General features: G+C 48.5%; 1 protein-coding gene across 3 annotated transcripts in view; it reads right to left on the reverse strand.

Annotated features, from left to right (window-relative positions):
* The window catches only part of LOC140110281 (sperm-associated antigen 17-like), a 129,322-nt gene that overhangs the window by 89,558 nt on the left and 15,048 nt on the right, over positions 1 to 24,716 (reverse strand). For 2 of the 3 annotated variants that reach the window (XM_072132126.1, XM_072132125.1), the window contains exons 2-11: positions 22,700 to 22,831; positions 17,601 to 17,775; positions 15,029 to 15,205; positions 14,764 to 14,945; positions 10,282 to 10,434; positions 8,065 to 8,167; positions 5,153 to 5,271; positions 4,930 to 5,067; positions 3,504 to 3,632; positions 1,715 to 1,865 (exon numbers count right to left, since the gene is read on the reverse strand). In XM_072132126.1, the coding sequence (XP_071988227.1) occupies positions 1,715 to 1,865; positions 3,504 to 3,632; positions 4,930 to 5,067; positions 5,153 to 5,271; positions 8,065 to 8,167; positions 10,282 to 10,434; positions 14,764 to 14,945; positions 15,029 to 15,205; positions 17,601 to 17,775; positions 22,700 to 22,831 (1,459 nt within the window). The remainder of the gene's footprint in view (positions 1 to 1,714; positions 1,866 to 3,503; positions 3,633 to 4,929; positions 5,068 to 5,152; positions 5,272 to 8,064; positions 8,168 to 10,281; positions 10,435 to 14,763; positions 14,946 to 15,028; positions 15,206 to 17,600; positions 17,776 to 22,699; positions 22,832 to 24,716) is intronic. The other variant, XM_072132127.1, reaches the window with a different exon arrangement.

Raw genomic sequence — 24,716 nt, forward strand, 5'->3', positions numbered from 1 at the left:
TACTGACCTGGGGTGCAGTAATTACCTATGTTATAGCGGCACACATACTGACCTGGGGTGCAGTAATTACCTATGTTAGAGGAGCACACATACTGACCTCGGGTGCAGTAATTACCTATGTTATAGCGGCATACATACTGACTTCGGGTGCAGTAATTCCCTATGTTACAGCGGCACACATACTGACCTGGGGTGCAGTAATTACCTATGTTATAGCGGCACACATACTGACCTCGGGTGCAGTACTTACCTATGTTATAGCGGCACACATACTGACCTCGGGTGCAGTAATTACCTATGTTATAGGAGCACACATACTGACCTGAGGTGCAGTAATTACCTATGTTGTAGCGGCATACATACTGACTTCGGGTGCAGTAATTCCCTATGTTACAGCGGCACACATACTGACCTGGGGTGCAGTAATTACCTATGTTATAGGAGCACACATACTGACCTGGGGTGCAGTAATTACCTATGTTATAGCGGCACACATACTGACCTCGGGTGCAGTAATTACCTATGTTATAGCGGCATACATACTGACTTCGGGTGCAGTAATTACCTATGTTATAGCGGCACACATACTGACCTGGGGTGCAGTAATTACCTGTTATAGGAGCACACATACTGACCTGGGGTGCAGTAATTACCTATGTTATAGCGGCACACATACTGACCTCGGGTGCAGTAATTACCTATGATATAGGAGCACACATACTGACCTGGGGTGCAGTAATTACCTATGTTATAGCGGCACACATACTGACCTCGGGTGCAGTAATTACCTATGTTACAGCGGCACACATACTGACCTGGGGTGCAGTAATTACCTATGTTATAGGAGCACACATACTGACCTCGGGTGCAGAAATTACCTATGTTATAGCGGCACACATACTGACCTGGGGTGCAGTAATTACCTATGTTATAGGAGCACACATACTGACCTCGGGTGCAGAAATTACCTATGTTACAGCGGCACACATACTGACCTGGGGTGCAGTAATTACCTATGTTATAGGAGCACACATACTGACCTCGGGTGCAGAAATTACCTATGTTATAGCGGTACACATACTGACCTGGGGTGCAGTAAATACCTATGTTATAGCGGCACACATACTGACCTCGGGTGCAGTAATTACCTATGTTATGGCGGCACACATATTGACCTCGGGTGCAGTAATTCCCTATGTTATAGCGGCACACATACTGACCTGGGGTGCAGTAATTACCTATGTTATAGCGGCACACATACTGACCTCGGGTGCAGTAATTACCTATGTTATAGCGGCACACATACTGACCTCGGGTGCAGTAATTACCTATGTTATAGCACACACATACTGACCTCGGGTGCAGTAATTACCTATGTTATAGCGGCACACATACTGACCTCGGGTGCAGTAATTACCTTTGTTATAGCGGTACACATACTGACCTGGGGTGCAGTAATTACCTATGTTATAGCGGTACACATACTGACCTGGGGTGCAGTAATTACCTATGTTATAGTGGCACACATACTGACCTGGGTTGCAGTAATTACCTATGTTACAGCGGCACACATACTGACCTGGGTTTCAGTAATTACCTATGTTATAGCGGCACACATACTGACCTGGGGTGCAGTAATTACCTATGTTATAGCGGCACACATACTGACCTCGGGTGCAGTAATTACCTATGTTATAGCGGCACACATACTGACCTGGGTTGCAGTAGTGCATGAGCTTGTGGATCTGGCCCAGTCGCCGGGAGTTGATCTCGGGGTTCAGCTGGTGAAAAGTGAGATGCTGCAAAACGGGAAGGTTCTGGAGCATCATCTCCTCTACTTCTATGGGGCAGATCAAACCGGGGACCTGATGGGACACAACAGCCAGTCAGGATCTACACAGTCCTGCACCCCCCAGGTACTACACACGCCCCCCCCCCAGGTACTACACATCCTACCCCCCCCCCCAGGTACTACACACGCCCCCCCCAGGTACTACACATCCTACCCCCCCCCCAGGTACTACACACGCCCCCCCCACAGGTCCTACACACGTCCGGACCCCCCCTGGTACTACACACGTCCTGCCCCCCCCAGGTACTACACACGCCCCCCCCCCAGGTACTACACACGCCCCCCCCCACAGGTACTACACACGCCCCCACCACAGGTCCTACACACGTCCGGACCCCCCCTGGTACTACACACGTCCTGCCCCCCCCAGGTACTACACACGCCCCCCCAGGTACTACACACGCCCCCCCAGGTACTTCACACGCCCCCCCCCACAGGTACTACACACGCCCCCACCACAGGTCCTACACACGTCCGGACCCCCCCTGGTACTACACACGTCATGCCCCCCCCCCCAGGTACTACACACGTCCTGCCCCCCCCAGGTACTACACACGTCCTGCCCCCCCCAGGTACTACACACGCCCCCCCTCCCAGGTCCTACACACGTACGGACCCCCCCTGGTACTACACACGTCCTGCCCCCCCCCAGGTACTATACACGTCCTGCCCCCCCCCCAGGTACTACACACGCCCCCCCCTCCCAGGTACTACACACGCCCCCCCCCTGGTACTACACACGTCCGGACCCCCCCAGGTACTACACACGTCCTGCCCCCCCCCCCAGGTACTACACATGTCCTGTCCCCCCCAGCTACTACACGTCCTGCCGCCCCCCCCCCCCAGGTACTACACACGTCCTGCCCCCCCCCCCAGGTACTACACACGCCCCCCTCCCAGGTACTACACACGCCCCCCCCCCCAGGTACTACACACGTCCTGTCCCCCCCAGGTACTACACACGTCCTGCCGTCCCCCCCCCCAGGTACTACACACGTCCTGCCCCCCCCCCAGGTACTACACACGCCCCCCCCCCCAGGTACTACACACGTCCTGCCCCCCCCAGGTACTACACACGTCCTGCCCCCCCCAGGTACTACACACGTCCTGCCCCCCCCAGGTACTACACACGTCCTGCCCCTCCCAGGTACTACAAACGTCCTGCCCCCCCCCAGGTACTACACACGCCCCCTCTCCCAGGTACTACACACGTCCGGACCCCCCCCCCCAGGTACTACACACGTCCTGCCCCCCCCAGGTACTACAAACGTCCTGCCCCCCCCCCCAGGTACTACAAACGTCCTGCCCCCCCCAGGTACTACACACGCCCCCCCTCCCAGGTACTACACACGCCCCCCCCAGGTACTTCACACGCCCCCCCCCCCAGGTACTACACACGTCCTGCCCCCCCCAGGTACTACACACGTCCTGCCCCCCCCCAAGTACTACACACGCCCCCCCAGGTACTACACACGTCCTGCCCCCCCCCCAGGTACTACACACGCCCCCCCAGGTACTACACACGTCCTGCCCCCCCCAGGTACTACACACGCCCCCCCCCCCAGGTACTACACACGCCCCCCCTCCCAGGTACTACACACGCCCCCCCCCCCCAGGTACTACACACGCCCCCCCCCCAGGTACTACACACCTCCTTCCCCCCATGTACCCCCTCCTGGTGGCTCCTCTCGTGGATCTTGTCGTGGTAGCTGATCAGTCGGGGGCCCCGCGGTTTCTTGCTCTTCTCTTCTTTATTCACAAGTAAAATGTTCTGCAGGTTCTTGGGATCAAAGTTTATGGTGCAGTCAGAACAGGGGGCAGGGGGGCAGTATATGTAGTATCAATACTACGGGACACAACCCGCTATAAGTGGCATATTCATTCTATACATTGTATGGCGGTATTATTACTACACGGTGTATGGCGGTATTATTACTACACGGTGTACGGCGGTATTATTACTACACGGTGTACGGCGGTATTATTACTACACGGTGTACGGCGGTATTATTACTACACGGTGTACGGGGGTATTATTACTACACGTTGTACGGCGGTATTATTACTACACGGTGTACGGCGGTATTATTACTACACGGTGTACGGGGGTATTATTACTACACGGTGTACGGCGGTATTATTACTACACGGTGTACGGCGGTATTATTACTACACGTTGTACGGCGGTATTATTACTACACGGTGTACGGCGGTATTATTACTACACGGTGTACGGCGGTATTATTACTACACGCTGTACGGCGGTATTATTACTACACGGTGTACGGCGGTATTATTACTACACGTTGTACGGCGGTATTATTACTACACGGTGTACGGCGGTATTATTACTACACGGTGTACGGGGGTATTATTACTACACGGTGTACGGGGGTATTATTACTACACGGTGTACGGCGGTATTATTACTACACGTTGTATGGCGGTATTATTACTACACGGTGTACGGCGGTATTATTACTACACGGTGTACGGCGGTATTATTACTACACGGTGTACGGCGGTATTATTACTACACGGTGTACGGCGGTATTATTACTACACACTGTATGGCGGTATTATTACTACACGCTGTATGGCGGTATTATTACTACACGGTGTACGGCGGTATTATTACTACACGCTGTATGGCGGTATTATTACTACACGCTGTATGGCGGTATTATTACTATATGGTGTATGGCGGTATTATTACTACACGGTGTACGGCGATATTATTACTACACGCTGTATGACGGTATTATTACTACACGCTGTATGGCGGTATTATTACTACACGTTGTATGGTGGTATTATTACTACACTTTGTATGGCGGTATTACTACACGCTGTATGGTGGTATTATTACTACACGCTGTATGGCGGTATTATTACTACACGGTGTACGGCGGTATTATTACTACACGCTGTATGGCGGTATTATTACTTCACGGTGTACGGCAGTATTATTACTACACGCTGTATGGCGGTATTATTACTACACGCTGTATGGCGGTATTATTACTACACGCTGTATGGCGGTATTATTATCCCTCCCCCTTTTCCCCTCCACTGACTTTCTTTTCCTTCTCTGACAGGAACAGTGAGTCCAGGGCGGACACTAAGTGCTCAGCAATGTCGGGGTCCAGGCCGTCAGCTCGGGGGTCCGGCGCCTTCTCACTCGGGGGTATTAGACCCATCTCCATGGCAACAACCTGTCAGAGGGGAGACACCGGGTCACATGACTACCAGCAGCCGGCAGAGTCATTACTCTCTAGTCACATCCAAAGCTGCGTGTACCTGCTCCAGCATGCAATGCAGAACGACCGGCACCGACACCAGGCTGTCCGGGAGGTCCCGCAGCAGATCCCTGTAGAACCTGGTGTCCACGTCCTGCGGGGGAGGGGGCTCCGGCTGCCCTGGAGAGACACAAACACGTCAGAGCGGGGGCGAGTAACACCACGCAGGGTCCAGCCGGTGCCTTATAACCTGTCCATGCTGCGGAACCGCAGCGGACGCCCCTCTAGCCGCACATTATTTCCTGCAGCCAGCTGTCAGATTGTCACGGATTTTCCCCCCAGGTCCCGCTGTGTCCCGGCGCTGTGTCCGCATAGTAAATACTTTGAAAGCCAGAACTGATAGTACAGAATGGCTTCTACAGACATCGGGAGGGAATCCTTTTCAGAGAAGTGTCGGGTTAGCATAGAGCAGGGACCACGTCATCAGGTTCAGATCAGCATCTGTCCATATATGGTCACTGCATCTCCTAGGGTTCCCCAGAGCAGACATCGGGCAGGGAATCCTTTTCAGAGAAGTGTCGGCTTAGCGGAGAGCAGGGACCACGTCATCAGGTCTGATCAGCATCTGTCCATATATGGTCACTGCATCTCCTAGGGTTCCCCAGAGCAGACATCGGGCAGGGAATCCTTTTCAGAGAAGTGTCGGCTTAGCGGAGAGCAGGGACCACGTCATCAGGTCAGATCAGCATCTGTCCATATATGGTCACTGCATCTCCTAGGGTTCCCCAGAGCAGACATCGGGAGGGAATCCTTTTCAGAGAAGTGTCGGGCTTAGCGGATAGCAGGGACCACGTCATCAGGTCAGATCAGCATCTGTCCATATATGGTCACTGCATCTCCTAGGGTTCCCCAGAGCAGACATCGGGCAGGGAATCCTTTTCAGAGAAGTGTCGGCTTAGCGGAGAGCAGGGACCACGTCATCAGCTTCAGATCTCTTTCCATATATGGTCACTGCATCTCCTAGGGTTCCCCAGAGTAGACATCGGGCAGGGAATCCTTTTCAGAGAAGTGTCGGGCTTAGCGCAGAGCAGGGACCACGTCATCAGGTCAGATCACCATCTGTCCATATATGGTCACTGCATCTCCTAGGCTTCCCCAGAGCAGACATCGGGAGGGAATCCTTTTCAGAGAAGTGTCGGGCTTAGCGCAGAGCAGGGACCACGTCATCAGGTCAGATCACCATCTGTCCATATATGGTCACTGCATCTCCTAGGGTTCCCCAGAGCAGACATCGGGAGGGAATCCTTTTCAGAGAAGTGTCGGCTTAGCGGAGAGCAGGGACCACGTCATCAGGCTCAGATCAGCATCTGTCCATATATGGTCACTGCATCTCCTAGGGTTCCCCGGAGCAGACATCGGGAGGGAATCCTTTTCAGAGAAGTGTCGGCTTAGCGGAGAGCAGGGACCGCGTCATCAGGTTCATATCACCATCTGTCCATATATGGTCACTGCATCTCCTAGGGTTCCCCAGAGCAGACATCGGGCAGGGAATCCTTTTCAGAGAAGTGTCGGCTTAGCGGAGAGCAGGGACCACGTCATCAGGTCAGATCAGTATCTGTCCATATATGGTCACTGCATCTCCTAGGGTTCCCCAGAGCAGACATCGGGAGGGAATCCTTTTCAGAGAAGTGTCGGCTTAGCGGAGAGCAGGGACCACGTCATCAGGTCTGATCAGCATCTGTCCATATATGGTCACTGCATCTCCTAGGGTTCCCCAGAGCAGACATCGGGCAGGGAATCCTTTTCAGAGAAGTGTCGGCTTAGCGGAGAGCAGGGACCACGTCATCAGGTCAGATCAGTATCTGTCCATATATGGTCACTGCATCTCCTAGGGTTCCCCAGAGCAGACATCGGGAGGGAATCCTTTTCAGAGAAGTGTCGGCTTAGCGGAGAGCAGGGACCACGTCATCAGGTCTGATCAGCATCTGTCCATATATGGTCACTGCATCTCCTAGGGTTCCCCAGAGCAGACATCGGGCAGGGAATCCTTTTCAGAGAAGTGTCGGCTTAGCGGAGAGCAGGGACCACGTCATCAGGTCAGATCTCCATCTGTCCATATATGGTCACTGCATCTCCTAGGGTTCCCCAGAGCAGACATCGGGCAGGGAATCCTTTTCAGAGAAGTGTCGGTTTAGCGGAGAGCAGGGACCACGTCATCAGGTCAGATCACCATCTGTCCATATATGGTCTCCAGGGCTTCCCCAGACACAAGCTATTTATTTAATTAAATTAAATAAAGTTTTGCCCAGGCTGAGAATCGAACCTGGGACCCTGTGCACCATAGACAGGAGCTTAACTAACTGAGCTATAAGCCCAGTGATACAGAGCTGAGGATTTCTGGTAACTAAGAAGTGTTATCTGCCACTGTTACACTGTGACACAGACTAATGCACTGATATATAGAGAGGGATCTTCTCAGAGATTATTATTGTAAATATTGAGACTATTATTATTATTATTATTATAAATGTTATTATTTTTATTATTATGAAGACGATTATTAATAATAGTAAAAAAAATAATAATAATTTCAATAATAATAATAATAATAATAATAATAGTCGCAATAATTACAATCATCTCTGAGAAGATCCCTCCCTATATACCAAGGCAGTAAATCTGTGTCAGTGTAACAGTAGTCATAGTTCTTAGTTACCAAAATTCTAACCCTTGATAGTCACTGAGGTTATAGCTCAGTTGGTTGGGGCGCTGTGACATTATTGTACATGGACACTGCAGGTTCTAGGTTCAAGTCCCAAAGAGGATATTTTTTTTTTTTATTGAGATGATTTTTATTACTAAAAAATATGGCTAAAATTTGGGGCGTGGCCCGTACATCCGTCACATGTTCAGCAATGGAGATGGGAATAAAGTGATCAGAACTTTCCTCTCCAGTGTATACCCTGCACCTACCACTAAGGGGGCTGGGGGGCGGTAGTGAAGCCGATGGGGGCATCTCCTCCCCTGCACCCCTCTTCCTTCCGGTTGGAGTTGTCGGTGGCTGAGCAGATGAAGTCTACAGGGAGAAGAAAGCGAGATTATGTCATATACATCATGGAGGAAATTTGTGGATCACATCCTGACAGCAGCTGTGACACTAAAACTGCAGCATGTACTGTGCCTGGAGAGATGTGTAATCAGACCTCACACTGCTGTGCTCTGTGCTCTCTGCAGCCAGTGTTATGTACTGTGCCTGGAGAGATGTGTAATCAGACCTCACACTGCTATGCTCTGTGCTCTCTGCAGCCAGTGTTATGTATTGTCCCTGGAGAGATGTGTAATCAGACCTCACACTGCTATGCTCTGTGCTCTCTGCAGCCAGTGTTATGTATAGTCCCTGGAGAGATGTGTAATCAGACCCCACACTTCTGTGCTCTCTGCAGCCAGTGTTATGTATTGTACCTGGAGAGATGTGTAATCAGACCTCACACTGCTATGCTCTGTGCTCTCTGCAGCCAGTGTTATGTATTGTCCCTGGAGAGATGTGTAATCAGACCTCACACTGCTGTGATCTGTGCTCTCTGCAGCCAGTGTTATGTATTGTCCCTGGAGAGATGTATAATCAGACCTCACACTGCTGTGCTCTGTGCTCCCTGCAGCCAGTGTTATGTATTGTCCCTGGAGAGATGTGTAATCAGACCTCACACTGCTGTGCTCTGTGCTCTCTGCAGCCAGTGTTATGTATTGTCCCTGGAGAGATGTGTAATCAGACCTCACACTGCTGTGCTCTGTTCTCTCTGCAGCCAGTGTTATGTACTGTCCCTGGAGAGATGTGTAATCAGACCTCACACTGCTGTGCTCTGTGTTCTCTGCAGCCAGTGTTATGTATGGTCCCTGGAGAGATGTGTAATCAGACCTCACACTGCTGTGCTCTGTGCTCTCTGCAGCCAGTGTTATGTATTGTCCCTGGAGAGATGTGTAATCAGACCTCACACTGCTGTGCTCTGTGCTCTCTGCAGCCAGTGTTATGTATTGTCCCTGGAGAGATGTGTAATCAGACCTCACACTGCTGTGCTCTGTGCTCTCTGCAGCCAGTGTTATGTACTGTCCCTGGAGAGATGTGTAATCACACCTCACACTGCTGTGCTCTGTGCTCTCTGCAGCCAGTGTTATGTATTGTCCCTGGAGAGATGTGTAATCAGACCTCACACTGCTGTGCTCTGTGCTCTCTGCAGCCAGTGTTATGTATTGTACTAGAGAGATGTGTAATCACACCTCACACTGCTGTGCTCTGTGCTCTCTGCAGCCAGTGTTATGTATTGTCCCTGGAGAGATGTGTAATCAGACCTCACACTGCTGTGCTCTGTGCTCTCTGTAGCCAGTGTTATGTATTGTCCCTGGAGAGATGTGTAATCAGACCTCACACTGCTGTGCTCTGTGCTCTCTGCAGCCAGTGTTATGTATTGTCCCTGGAGAGATGTGTAATCAGACCTAACACTGCTGTGCTCTGTGCTCTCTGCAGCCAGTGTTATGTATTGTCCCTGGAGAGATGTGTAATCAGACCTCACACTGCTGTGCTCTGTGCTCCCTGCAGCCAGTGTTATGTATTGTCCCTGGAGAGATGTGTAATCAGACCTCACACTGCTGTGCTCTGTGCTCTCTGCAGCCAGTGTTATGTACTGTCCCTGGAGAGATGTGTAATCAGACCTCACACTGCTGTGCTCTGTGCTCTCTGCAGCCAGTGTTATATATTGTCCCTGGAGAGATGTGTAATCAGACCTCACACTGCTGTGCTCTGTGCTCTCTGCAGCCAGTGTTATGTACTGTCCCTGGAGAGATGTGTAATCAGACCTCACACTGCTGTGCTCTGTGCTCTCTGCAGCCAGTGTTATGTATTGTCCCTGGAGAGATGTGTAATCAGACCTCACACTGCTGTGCTCTGAGCTCTCTGCAGCCAGTGTTATGTATTGTCCCTGGAGAGATGTGTAATCAGACCTCACACTGCTGTGCTCTGTGCTCTCTGCAGCCAGTGTTATGTACTGTCCCTGGAGAGATGTGTAATCAGACCTCACACTGCTGTGCTCTGTGCTCTCTGCAGCCAGTGTTATGTACTGTCCCTGGAGAGATGTGTAATCAGACCTCACACTGCTGTGCTCTGTGTATGGTCCCTGGAGACACGTGGGGTCTCACCTGTAGCAGTGCTGGGGTCCCCTGTGGGCTGGGGGGCCCGGGCACAGGGATGAGCTGGATGTTACTCAGGTAGTGCTGGTGCTGTCTCCTCCAGTCCTGGGAGTCGTACATCAGACACGCAATGTTCTCAAAGACGTCCGAGGCGTAAGAGGCCTGAAAACAGGGGGTAACACCGGAATTACCCCACACAATTACCCCCCACACCTGTATTACCCCTCACTATTACCCCACACACCGGAATTACCCCTCACTATTACCCCACACACCTGTATTACCCCTCAATATTACCCCACACACCTGTATTACCCCTCACTATTACCCCACACACCTGTATTACCCCTCACTATTACCCCACACACCGGAATTACCCCTCACTATTACCCCACACACCTGTGTTACCCCTCACTATTACCCCACACACCTGTATTACCCCTCACTATTACCCCACACAGCTGTATTACCCCTCACTACTACCTCACACACCTGTATTACCCCTCACTATTACCCCACACACCTGTATTACTCCTCACTATTACCCCACACAGCTGTATTACCCCACACAATTACCCCCCACACCTGTATTACCCCTCACTATTACCCCACACACCTGTATTACCCCTCGTTACTACCCCACACACCTGTATTACCCCTCACTATTACCCCACACACCTGTATTACCCCACACTATTACCCCACAAACCTGTATTACCCCTCACTATTACCCCACACACCTGTATTACCCCTCACTATTACCCCACACACCTGTATTACCCCTCACTATTACCCCACACACCTGTATTACCCCTCACTATTACCCCACACACCTGTATTACCCCTCACTATTACCCCACACACCTGTTTTACCCCTCATTACCCCACACACCAGAATTACCCCTCACTATTACCCCACACACCTGTATTACCCCTCACTATTACCCCACACACCTGTATCACCCCCTCACTATTACCCCTCACACCTGTATTACCCCTCGTTATTACCCCACACACCTGTATTACCCCACACTATTACCCCACACACCTGTATTACCCCTCACTATTACCCCACACACCTGTATTACCCCTCACTATTACCCCACACACCTGTTTTACCCCTCATTACCCCACACACCGGAATTACCCCTCACTATTACCCCACACACCTGTATTACCCCTCACTATTACCCCACACACCTGTATCACCCCCTCACTATTACCCCACACACCTGTATTACCCCTCGTTATTACCCCACACACCTGTATTACCCCACACTATTACCCCACACACCTGTATTACCCCTCACTATTACCCCACACACCTGTATTACCCCTCACTATTACCCCACACACCTGTATTACCCCTCACTATTACCCCACACACCTGTATTACCCCTCACTATTACCCCACACACCGGAATTACCCCTCACTATTACCCCACACACCTGTGTTACCCCTCACTATTACCCCACACACCTGTATTACCCCTCACTATTACCCCACACAGCTGTATTACCCCTCACTACTACCTCACACACCTGTATTACCCCTCACTATTACCCCACACACCTGTATTACTCCTCACTATTACCCCACACACCTGTATTACCCCACACAATTACCCCCCCACACCTGTATTACCCCTCACTATTACCCCACACACCTGTATTACCCCTCGTTACTACCCCACACACCTGTATTACCCCTCACTATTACCCCACACACCTGTATTACCCCACACTATTACCCCACAAACCTGTATTACCCCTCACTATTACCCCACACACCTGTATTACCCCTCACTATTACCCCACACACCTGTATTACCCCTCACTATTACCCCACACACCTGTATTACCCCTCACTATTACCCCACACACCTGTATTACCCCTCACTATTACCCCACACACCTGTTTTACCCCTCATTACCCCACACACCAGAATTACCCCTCACTATTACCCCACACACCTGTATTACCCCTCACTATTACCCCACACACCTGTATCACCCCCTCACTATTACCCCTCACACCTGTATTACCCCTCGTTATTACCCCACACACCTGTATTACCCCACACTATTACCCCACACACCTGTATTACCCCTCACTATTACCCCACACACCTGTATTACCCCTCACTATTACCCCACACACCTGTTTTACCCCTCATTACCCCACACACCGGAATTACCCCTCACTATTACCCCACACACCTGTATTACCCCTCACTATTACCCCACACACCTGTATCACCCCCTCACTATTACCCCACACACCTGTATTACCCCTCGTTATTACCCCACACACCTGTATTACCCCACACTATTACCCCACACACCTGTATTACCCCTCACTATTACCCCACACACCTGTATTACCCCTCACTATTACCCCACACACCTGTATTACCCCTCACTATTACCCCACACACCTGTATTACCCCTCGTTACTACCCCACACACCTGTATTACCCCTCATTATTACCCCACACACCTGTTTTACCCCTCATTACCCCACACACCGGAATTACCCCTCACTATTACCCCATACACCTGTATTACCCCTCACTATTACCCCACACACCTGTATCACCCCCTCACTATTACCCCACACACCTGTATTACCCCTCGTTATTACCCCACACACCTGTATTACCCCACACTATTACCCCACACACCTGTATTACCCCTCACTATTACCCCACACACCTGTATTACCCCTCACTATTACCCCACACACCTGTATTACCCCTCACTATTACCCCACACACCTGTATTACCCCTCACTATTACCCCACACACCTGTATTACCCCACACTATTACCCCACACACCTGTATTACCCCTCACTATTACCCCACACACCTGTATTACCCCTCACTATTACCCCACACACCTGTATTACCCCTCACTATTACCCCACACACCTGTATTACCCCTCACTATTACCCCACACACCTGTATTACCCCTCGTTACTACCCCACACACCTGTATTACCCCTCACTATTACCCCACACACCTGTATTACCCCACACTATTACCCCACAAACCTGTATTACCCCTCACTATTACCCCACACACCTGTATTACCCCTCACTATTACCCCACACACCTGTATTACCCCTCACTATTACCCCACACACCTGTATTACCCCTCACTATTACCCCACACACCTGTATTACCCCTCATTATTACCCCACACACCTGTTTTACCCCTCATTACCCCACACACCGGAATTACCCCTCACTATTACCCCACACACCTGTATTACCCCTTACTATTACCCCACACACCTGTATCACCCCCTCACTATTACCCCACACACCTGTATTACCCCTCGTTATTACCCCACACACGGGTATTACCCCACACACCTGTATTACCCCTCACTATTACCCCACACACCTGTATTACCCCTCACTATTACCCCACACACCTGTATTACCCCTCACTATTACCCCACACACCTGTATTACCCCTCACTATTACCCCACACACCTGTATTACCCCTCACTATTACCCCACACACCTGTATTACCCCACACTATTACCCCACAAACCTGTATTACCCCTCACTATTACCCCACACACCTGTATTACCCCTCACTATTACCCCACACACCTGTATTACCCCTCACTATTACCCCACACACCTGTATTACCCCTCACTATTACCCCACACACCTGTATTACCCCTCACTATTACCCCACACACCTGTATTACCCCTCACTATTACCCCACACACCTGTATTACCCCTCACTATTACCCCACACACCTGTATTACCCCTCACTATTACCCCACATACCTGTATAACCCCTCACTATTACCCCACACATCTGTATAACCCCTCATTATTACCCCACACACCTGTATTACCCCTCACTACTACCCCACACACCTGTATTACCCCTCACTATTACCCCACACACCTGTATTACCCCTCACTATTACCCCACACACCGGAATTACCCCTCACTATTACCCCACACACCTGTGTTACCCCTCACTATTACCCCACACACCTGTATTACTCCTCACTATTACCCCACACACCTGTATTACCCCACACAATTACCCCCCACACCTGTATTACCCCTCACTATTACCCCACACACCTGTATTACCCCTCGTTACTACCCCACACACCTGTATTACCCCTCACTATTACCCCACACACCTGTATTACCCCACACTATTACCCCACAAACCTGTATTACCCCTCACTATTACCCCACACACCTGTATTACCCCTCACTATTACCCCACACACCTGTATTACCCCTCACTATTACCCCACACACCTGTATTACCCCTCACTATTACCCCACACACCTGTATTACCCCTCACTATTACCCCACACACCTGTATTACCCCTCACTACTACCTCACACACTAGTATTACCCCTCACTATTACCCCACACACCTGTATTACTCCTCACTATTACCCCACACTCCTGTATTACCCCGGCTGCACTGACCTGGCTGTCGGGGTTGCCCCAGTCGCTGGGCAGGCTGCTCTCTCTCACCAGGTACTGTAGTCGGGCCACCTGGGGGAGGGGTGACCCGGGGCCCCCAGACTCCAGAATAGGCTCTAGATATTTCCAGAAGGTCTGCAGAGATTTCTGGAGACTTTCTGTTTTCTGCTTTTCAGCTTCTAGAACTAAGATCACAACAATCTGTAAGATTCAGGGGTCTATAGCTCCCCCGCCCCCGGGGGGCCGCAGCCCGACACATGGCACCTACCATCCGGAGGAGGACCGGACCCCACTTCACCAGCCGGCAGCACCGCATAGTTCTGGGAGGAGATCCGGATCACACTGGACACACAGACACCCAGATCAGCCAGGAGCGCGACCATCTGCGGGTGATACACCCCAAGTACCAGGATGTAGTGCTGAGCCCCGTCATCAGGCTCATCATCTGCAGACACACCAGGGGGCAGTATTATAGTAGTTATATTCCTGTACATAGGGGGCAGTATTATGGTAGTTATATTCCTGTACATAGGAGGCAGTATTATAGTAGTTATATTCCTGTATATATGGGGCAGTATTATAGTAGTTATATTCTTGTACATAGGGGGCAGTATTATAGTAGTTATATTCTTGTACATAGGGGGCAGTATTATAGTAGTTATATTCCTGTACATAGGGGGCAGTATTATAGTAGTTATATTCTTGTACATAGGGGGCAGTATTATAGTAGTTATATTCCTGTACATAGGGGGCAGTATTATAGTAGTTATATTCCTGTACATAGGGGGCAGTATTATAGTAGTTATATTCTTGTACATAGGGGGCAGTATTATAGTAGTTATATCCCTGTACATAGGGGGTAGTATTATAGTAGTTATATTCTTGTACATAGGGGGCAGTATTATAGTAGTTATATTCCTGTACATAGGGGGCAGTATTATAGTAGTTATATTCCTGTACATAGGGGGCAGTATTATAGTAGTTATATTCCTGTACATAGGGGGCAGTATTATAGTAGTTATATTCCTGTACATAGGGGGCAGTATTATAGTAGTTATATTCCTGTACATAGGAGGCAGTATTATAGTAGTTATATTCCTGTACATAGGGGGCAGTATTATAGTAGTTATATTCTTGTACATAGGGGGCAGTATTATAGTAGTTATATTCCTGTACATAGGGGGCAGTATTATAGTAGTTATATTCCTGTACATAGGGGGCAGTATTATAGTAGTTATATTCTTGTACATAGGGGGCAGTATTATAGTAGTTATATCCTGTACATAGGGGGCAGTATTATAGTAGTTATATTCTTGTACATAGGGGGCAGTATTATAGTAGTTATATTCCTGTACATAGGGGGCAGTATTATAGTAGTTATATTCCTGTACATAGGGGGCAGTATTATAGTAGTTATATTCCTGTACATAGGGAGCAGTATTATAGTAGTTATATTCTTGTACATAGGGGGCAGTATTATAGTAGTTATATTCCTGTACATAGGGGGCAGTATTATAGTAGTTATATTCCTGTACATAGGGGGCAGTATTATAGTAGTTATATTCTTGTACATAGGGGGCAGTATTATAGTAGTTATATTCCTGTACATAGGGGGCAGTATTATAGTAGTTATATTCTTGTACATAGGGGGCAGTATTATAGTAGTTATATTCTTGTACATAGGGGGCAGTATTATAGTAGTTATATTCTTGTACATAGGAGGCAGTATTATAGTAGTTATATTCTTGTACATAGGGGGCAGTATTATAGTAGTTATATTCCTGTACATAGGAGGCAGTATTATAGTAGTTATATTCTTGTACATAGGGGGCAGTATTATAGTAGTTATATTCCTGTACATAGGGGGCAGTATTATAGTAGTTATATTCCTGTACATAGGGGCAGTATTATAGTAGTTATATCCCTGTACATAGGGGGCAGTATTATAGTAGTTATATCCCTGTACATAGGGGGCAGTATTATAGTAGTTATATTCCTGTACATAGGGGGCAGTATTATAGTAGTTATATCCCTGTACATAGGGGGCAGTATTATAGTAGTTATATTCTTGTACATAGGGGGCAGTATTATAGTAGTTATATTCTTGTACATAGGAGGCAGTATTATAGTAGTTATATTCTTGTACATAGGAGGCAGTATTATAGTAGTTATATTCCTGTACATAGGGGGCAGTATTATAGTAGTTATATCCCTGTACATAGGGGGCAGTATTATAGTAGTTATATTCCTGTACATAGGGGGCAGTATTATACTAGTTATATTCCTGTACATAGGGGGCAGTATTATAGTAGTTATATTCCTGTACATAGGGGGCAGTATTATAGTAGTTATATTCTTGTACATAGGGGGCAGTATTATAGTAGTTATATTCCTGTACATAGGGGGTAGTATTATAGTAGTTATATCCCTGTACATAGAGGGCAGTATTATAGTAGTTATATTCTTGTACATAGGGGGCAGTATTATAGTAGTTATATTCTTGTACATAGAGGGCAGTATTATAGTAGTTATATTCCTGTACATAGGGGGCAGTATTATAGTAGTTATATTCTTGTACATAGGGGGCAGTATTATAGTAGTTATATTCTTGTACATAGGGGGCAGTATTATAGTAGTTATATTCTTGTACATAGGGGGCAGTATTATAGTAGTTATATTCTTGTACATAGGGGCAGTATTATAGTAGTTATATTCCTGTACATGGGGGGCAGTATTATAGTAGTTATATTCTTGTACATAGGGGGCAGTATTATAGTAGTTATATTCCTGTACATAGGGGGCAGTATTATAGTAGTTATAGTCTTGTAGATCTTCCTCACCTATATAAATGTTGGTGTCTTCTTCTTCCCCCCGGCGCTTGAGTGCCGTCTCCTTCTTCACCGGAGGGGGATTTTCTGGCCCCTTCTTTCCTTTGGCTTTGGCTGAGCCTCTGGCACTGGAAGGTTTGGCTCTTGCACTTTTATTTGGCTTCTGTTTTAGTTTGTCTTCAGGCAGCTAAGAGAATGGCCATTATTAATCACCATCAGATTGATCTACATATCTAGAAACATAATTCTCATATCTTTCCAGCGCTGGGATTGGACTATTTCTCCTAAAATCTTAAATTGACGGATGATTCAAGAAACCAGGAAAAAACTGACTTTGTGATTTATCAGTTGCTATGGAGGACCCATAATAGCATCCTGTGTCCAAATGTACTGCACCTCCTTTAGCCATACATGGATCTAGAGGAGCAGTATACAGCCATACATGGAGCTACAGCACCAGTACACAGCCAAACATGGAGCTACAGCACCAGTACACAGCCATACATGGAGCTACAGCACCAGTACACAGCCATACATGGAGCTACAGCCACAGTACACAGCCATACATGGATCTACAGCACCAGTACACAGCCATACATGGAGCTACAGCCGCAGTACACAGCCATACATGGAGCTACAGCCACAGTACACAGCAATACATGGAGCTACAGCCGCAGTACACAGCCATACATGGAGCTACAGCCGCAGTACACAGCTATACATGGAGCTACAGCACCAGTACACAGCCATACATGGAGCTACAGCACCAGTACACAGCCAAACATGGAGCTACAGCACCAGTACACAGCCATACATGGAGCTACAGCACCAGTACACAGCCATACATGGAGCTACAGCCACAGTACACAGCCAAACATGGAGCTACAGCACCAGTACACAGCCATACATGGAGCTATAGCACCAGTACACAGCAATACATGGAGCTACAGCCGCAGTACACAGCCATACATAGAGCTACAGCCGCAGTACACAGCTATACATGGAGCTACAGCACCAGTACACAGCCATACATGGAGCTACAGCACCAGTACACAGCCAAACATGGAGCTACAGCACCAGTACACAGCCATACATGGAGCTACAGCACCAGTACACAGCCATACATGGAGCTACAGCCACAGTACACAGCCAAACATGGAGCTACAGCACCAGTACACAGCCATACATGGAGCTATAGCACCAGTACACAGCCATACATGGAGCTACAGCACCAGTACACAGCCATACATGGAGCTACAGCACCAGTACACAGCCATACATGGAGCTACAGCACCAGTACACAGCCATACATGGAGCTACAGCACCAGTGCACAGCCATACATGGAGCTACAGCACCAGTACACAGCCATACATGGAGCTACAGCACCAGTACACAGCCATAGATGGAGCTACAGCACCAGTACACAGCCATACATGGAGCTACAGCACCAGTACACAGCCATAGATGGAGCTACAGCACCAGTACACAGCCATACATGGAGCTACAGTACCAGTACACAGCCATACATGGAGCTACAGCACCAGTACACAGCCATACATGGAGCTACAGCACCAGTGCACAGCCATACATGGAGCTACAGCACCAGTACACAGCCATACATGGAGCTACAGCACCAGTACACAGCCATACGTGGAGCTACAGCACCAGTACACAGCCATACATGGAGCTACGGGAGCACTAAACAGCCACACATGGAGATACAGCCACAGTACAAAGCCATACATGGAGCTACAGCCGCAGTACAAAGCCATACATGGTGCTACAGCCCCAGTACACAGCCATACATGGAGCTACAGGAGCAGTACATAGCCATACATGGAGCTACAGCCACAGTACACAGCCATACATGGAGCTACAGCCACAGTACACAGCCACACATGGAGCTACAGTCACAGTACACAACCATACATGGAGCTACAGCCACAGTACACAGCCATACATGGAGCTACAGCCCCAGTACACAGCCATACATGGATCTAGAGGAGCAGTATACAGCCATACATGGAGCTACAGCCACAGTACACAGCCAAACATGGAGCTACAGCACCAGTACACAGCCATACATGGAGCTACAGCACCAGTACACAGCCATACATGGAGCTACAGCACCAGTACACAGCCATACATGGAGCTACAGCACCAGTACACAGCCATACATGGAGCTACAGCCGCAGTACACAGCCATACATGGAGCTACAGCACCAGTACACAGCCATACATGGAGCTACAGCCGCAGTACACAGCCATACATGGAGCTACGGGAGCACTAAACAGCCACACATGGAGCTACAGCCACAGTACAAAGCCATATATGGAGCTACAGCCGCAGTAAACAGCCATACATGGAGCTACAGCCGCAGTACACAGCCATACATGGAGCTACAGTCGCAGTACACAGCCATACATGGAGCTACAGCCACAGTACACAGCCATACATGGAGCTACAGCCGCAGTACACAGCCATACATGCAGCTACAGCCACAGTACACAGCCACACATGTAGCTACAGCCACAGTACACAGCCATACATGGAGCTACAGCCACAGTACAAAGCCATACATGGAGCTACAGCCGCAGTACACAGCCACACATGCAGCTACAGCCGCAGTACACAGCCATACATGGAGCTACAGCCACAGTACACAGCCATACATGGAGCTACAGCCGCAGTACACAGCCATACATGCAGCTACAGCCACAGTACACAGCCACACATGGAGCTACAGCCACAGTACACAGCCATACATGGAGCTACAGCAGTAGTACACAGCCATACATGGAGCTACAGCCGCAGTACACAGCCATACATGGAGCTATAGCCACAGTACACAGCCATACATGGAGCTACAGCCACAGTACACAGCCATACATGGAGCTACAGCAGTAGTACACAGCCATACATGGAGCTACAGCCACAGTACACAGCCATACATGGAGCTACAGCCGCAGTACACAGCCACACATGGAGCTACAGCCACAGTACACAGCCATACATGGAGCTACAGCAGTAGTACACAGCCATACATGGAGCTACAGCTACAGTACACAGCCATACATGGAGCTACAGCAGTAGTACACAGTCATACATGGAGCTACAGCCACAGTACACAGCCATACATGGAGCTACAGCCACAGTACACAGCCATACATGGAGCTACAGCAGTAGTACACAGTCATACATGGAGCTACAGCCACAGTACACAGCCATACATGGAGCTACAGCCGCAGTACACAGCCATACATGGAGCTACAGCCACAGTACACAGCCATACATGGAGATACAACACCAGTACACAGCCATACATGGAGCTACAGCCTCAGTACACAGCCATACATGGAGATACAGCACCAGTACACAGCCATACATGGAGCTACAGCAGTAGTACACAGTCATACGTGGAGCTACAGCCACAGTACACAGCCATACATGGAGCTACAGCCACAGTACACAGCCATACATGGAGCTACAGCAGTAGTACACAGTCATACATGGAGCTACAGCCACAGTACACAGCCATACATGGAGCTACAGCCGCAGTACACAGCCATACATGGAGCTACAGCCACAGTACACAGCCATACATGGAGATACAGCACCAGTACACAGCCATACATGGAGCTACAGCCTCAGTACACAGCCATACATGGAGATACAGCACCAGTACACAGCCATACATGGAGCTACAGCACCAGTACACAGCCATACATGGAGCTACAGCCACAGTACACAGCCATACATGGAGATACAGCACCAGTACACAGCCATACATGGAGCTACAGCCGCAGTACACAGCCATACATGGAGCTACAGCCGCAGTACACAGCCATACATGGAGCTACAGGAGCAGTACACAGCCATGCATGGAGCTACAGCCGCAGTACACAGCCACACATGGAGCTACAGTCACAGTACACACCCATACATGGAGCTACAGCCACAGTACTCAGCCATACATGGAGCTACAGCCACAGTACACAGCCATACATGGAGCTACAGCCGCAGTACACAGCCATACATGGAGCTACAGCCGCAGTACACAGCCATACATGGAGCTACAGCCGCAGTACACAGCCATACATGGAGCTACAGCACCAGTACACAGCCATACATGGAGCTACAGCCACAGTACTCAGCCATACATGGAGCTACAGCAGTAGTAGACACCTAGTTGTCTATTTATCTGTACATATTCAGAGGCATATTGGAAGCATAATCTAGAATTTGGAGGAAGGGGAGATTTCAAATTGTTACTTCATGGGGAATAGAAGTATTTACTAAAACAGACGTGTCAGGAGTGATGTCCATTTGTGTTCTTCACATGATCAGAGCTAAAACATGCCCTACAGTCTGCAGGGTGATAAAAATCAATATTTATACACTGAGCTTGGGTCTGTTACTGCATTTATGTATATATCTTGGTTCTGGAGCTGTATTTATGTATAGAACATGGTTGTGGTGCTGTATTAATGCATAAAACTTGGTTCTGGTGCAGCATTTATGTATAGAACATAATTCTGGTGCTGTATTTATATACATAACTTGGTTCTGGTGCAGCATTTATGTATAGAACATGGTTCTGGTGCTGTATTTATATACATAACTTGGTTCTGGTGCAGCATTTATGTATAGAACTTGGTTCTGGTGCTGAATTTATATATATAACTTGGTTCTGGTGCTGTAGTTATGTATAGAACATGGTTCTGGTGCTGTATTTATATACATAACTTGGTTCTGGTGCTGTATTTATGTATAGAACATGGTTCTGGTGCTGTATCTATATACATAACTTGGTTCCGGTGCTGCATTTATGCATAGATCATGGTTCTGGTGCTGTATTTGGTCTATCTTCTGGATCTATGAGGTGGTGAATCAGAGCACATAGATCTATGATAAATGTCTGGGATAAATGTTTATTCATAATTATCCAAACGTGTCTTTTATTTATTTATTTGCTAGAAGACTAAGATGTAGAAAATGTAAATGAAGACAATTTAAATATTATATTAATATTGTAATTATTGATGATATTATTTATGAATCATATCTGTATCTCATGAGTGCCCCCTACAGGCAGTGGTGGGACCTCACCTTCTTCTCTGCCTCCCTCCTCTGCAGATCCTTCTGTTTGATGATCAGGAACTGGAACTTGAGCAGTTTGGCTACCAGCGCAGGAGGCAGCGTCTCCCCAGCGTCCAGGAGGGTCTTAGCCGCTTCTGTCACCTGTGCAGCAGAACCAGAGAAGTTCTAGGAGATGTACTGAGGGGCACAGACGTTCTAGGAAGTTCTAGGAGATGTACTGAGGGGCAGAGATGTTCTAGGAAGTTCTAGGAGATGTACTGAGGGGCAGAGATGTTCTAGGAAGTTCTAGGAGATGTACTGAGGGGCAGAGACGTTCTAGGAAGTTCTAGGAGATGTACTGAGGGGCAGAGACGTTCTAGGAAGTTCTAGGAGATGTACTAAGGGGAAAGATGTTCTAGGAAGTTCTAGGAGATGTACTGAGAGGCAGAGATGTTCTAGGAAGTTCTAGGAGATGTACTGAGGGGCAGAGATGTTCTAGGAAGTTCTAGGAGATGTACTGAGGGGCAGAGATGTTCTAGGAAGTTCTAGGAGATGTACTGAGGGGCAGAGACGTTCTAGGAAGTTCTAGGAGATGTACTGAGGGGCAGAGATGTTCTAGGAAGTTCTAGGAGATGTACTGATGGGCAGAGATGTTCTAGGAAGTTCTAGGAGATGTACTGATGGGCAGAGACGTTCTAGGAAGTTCTAGGAGATGTACTGAGGGGCAGAGATGTTCTAGGAAGTTCTAGGAGATGTACTAAGGGGAAAGATGTTCTAGGAAGTTCTAGGAGATGTACTGAGGGGCAGAGATGTTCTAGGAAGTTCTAGGAGATGTACTGAGGGGCACAGACGTTCTAGGAAGTTCTAGGAGATGTACTGAGGGGCAGAGATGTTCTAGGAAGTTCTAGGAGATGTACTGAGGGGCAGAGATGTTCTAGGAAGTTCTAGGAGATGTACTGAGGGGCAGAGACGTTCTAGGAAGTTCTAGGAGATGTACTGAGGGGCAGAGACGTTCTAGGAAGTTCTAGGAGATGTACTAAGGGGAAAGATGTTCTAGGAAGTTCTAGGAGATGTACTGAGAGGCAGAGATGTTCTAGGAAGTTCTAGGAGATGTACTGAGGGGCAGAGATGTTCTAGGAAGTTCTAGGAGATGTACTGAGGGGCAGAGATGTTCTAGGAAGTTCTAGGAGATGTACTGAGGGGCAGAGACGTTCTAGGAAGTTCTAGGAGATGTACTGAGGGGCAGAGATGTTCTAGGAAGTTCTAGGAGATGTACTGATGGGCAGAGATGTTCTAGGAAGTTCTAGGAGATGTACTGAGGGGCAGAGATGTTCTAGGAAGTTCTAGGAGATGTACTAAGGGGAAAGATGTTCTAGGAAGTTCTAGGAGATGTACTGAGGGGCAGAGATGTTCTAGGAAGTTCTAGGAGATGTACTGAGGGGCAGAGATGTTCTAGGAAGTTCTAGGAGATGTACTGAGGGGCAGAGACGTTCTAGGAAGTTCTAGGAGATGTACTAAGGGGAAAGATGTTCTAGGAAGTTCTAGGAGATGTACTGAGAGGCAGAGATGTTCTAGGAAGTTCTAGGAGATGTACTGAGGGGCAGAGATGTTCTAGGAAGTTCTAGGAGATGTACTGAGTGGCAGAGATGTTCTAGGAAGTTCTAGGAGATGCACTGAGGGGCAGATATGTTCTAGGAAGTTCTAGGAGATGTACTGAGGGGCAGATATGTTCTAGGAAGTTCTAGGAGATGTACTGAGGGGCAGAGACGTTCTAGGAAGTTCTAGGAGATGTACTGATGGGCAGAGATGTTCTAGGAAGTTCTAGGAGATGTACTGAGGGGCAGAAACATTCTAGGAAGTTCTAGGAGATGTACTGAGGGGCAGAAACGTTCTAGGAAGTTCTAGGAGATGTAGTGAGGGGCAGAAACGTTCTAGGAACTTCTAGATGTACTGAGGGGCAGAGACGTTCTAGGAAGTTCTAGGAGATGTACTGATGGGCAGAGATGTTCTAGGAAGTTCTAGGAGATGTACTGAGGGGCAGAAACAT

This window comes from Engystomops pustulosus, unplaced genomic scaffold, assembly GCF_040894005.1.
Source record: "Engystomops pustulosus unplaced genomic scaffold, aEngPut4.maternal MAT_SCAFFOLD_237, whole genome shotgun sequence".
NCBI classification, from domain to species: Eukaryota; Metazoa; Chordata; class Amphibia; order Anura; family Leptodactylidae; genus Engystomops; species Engystomops pustulosus.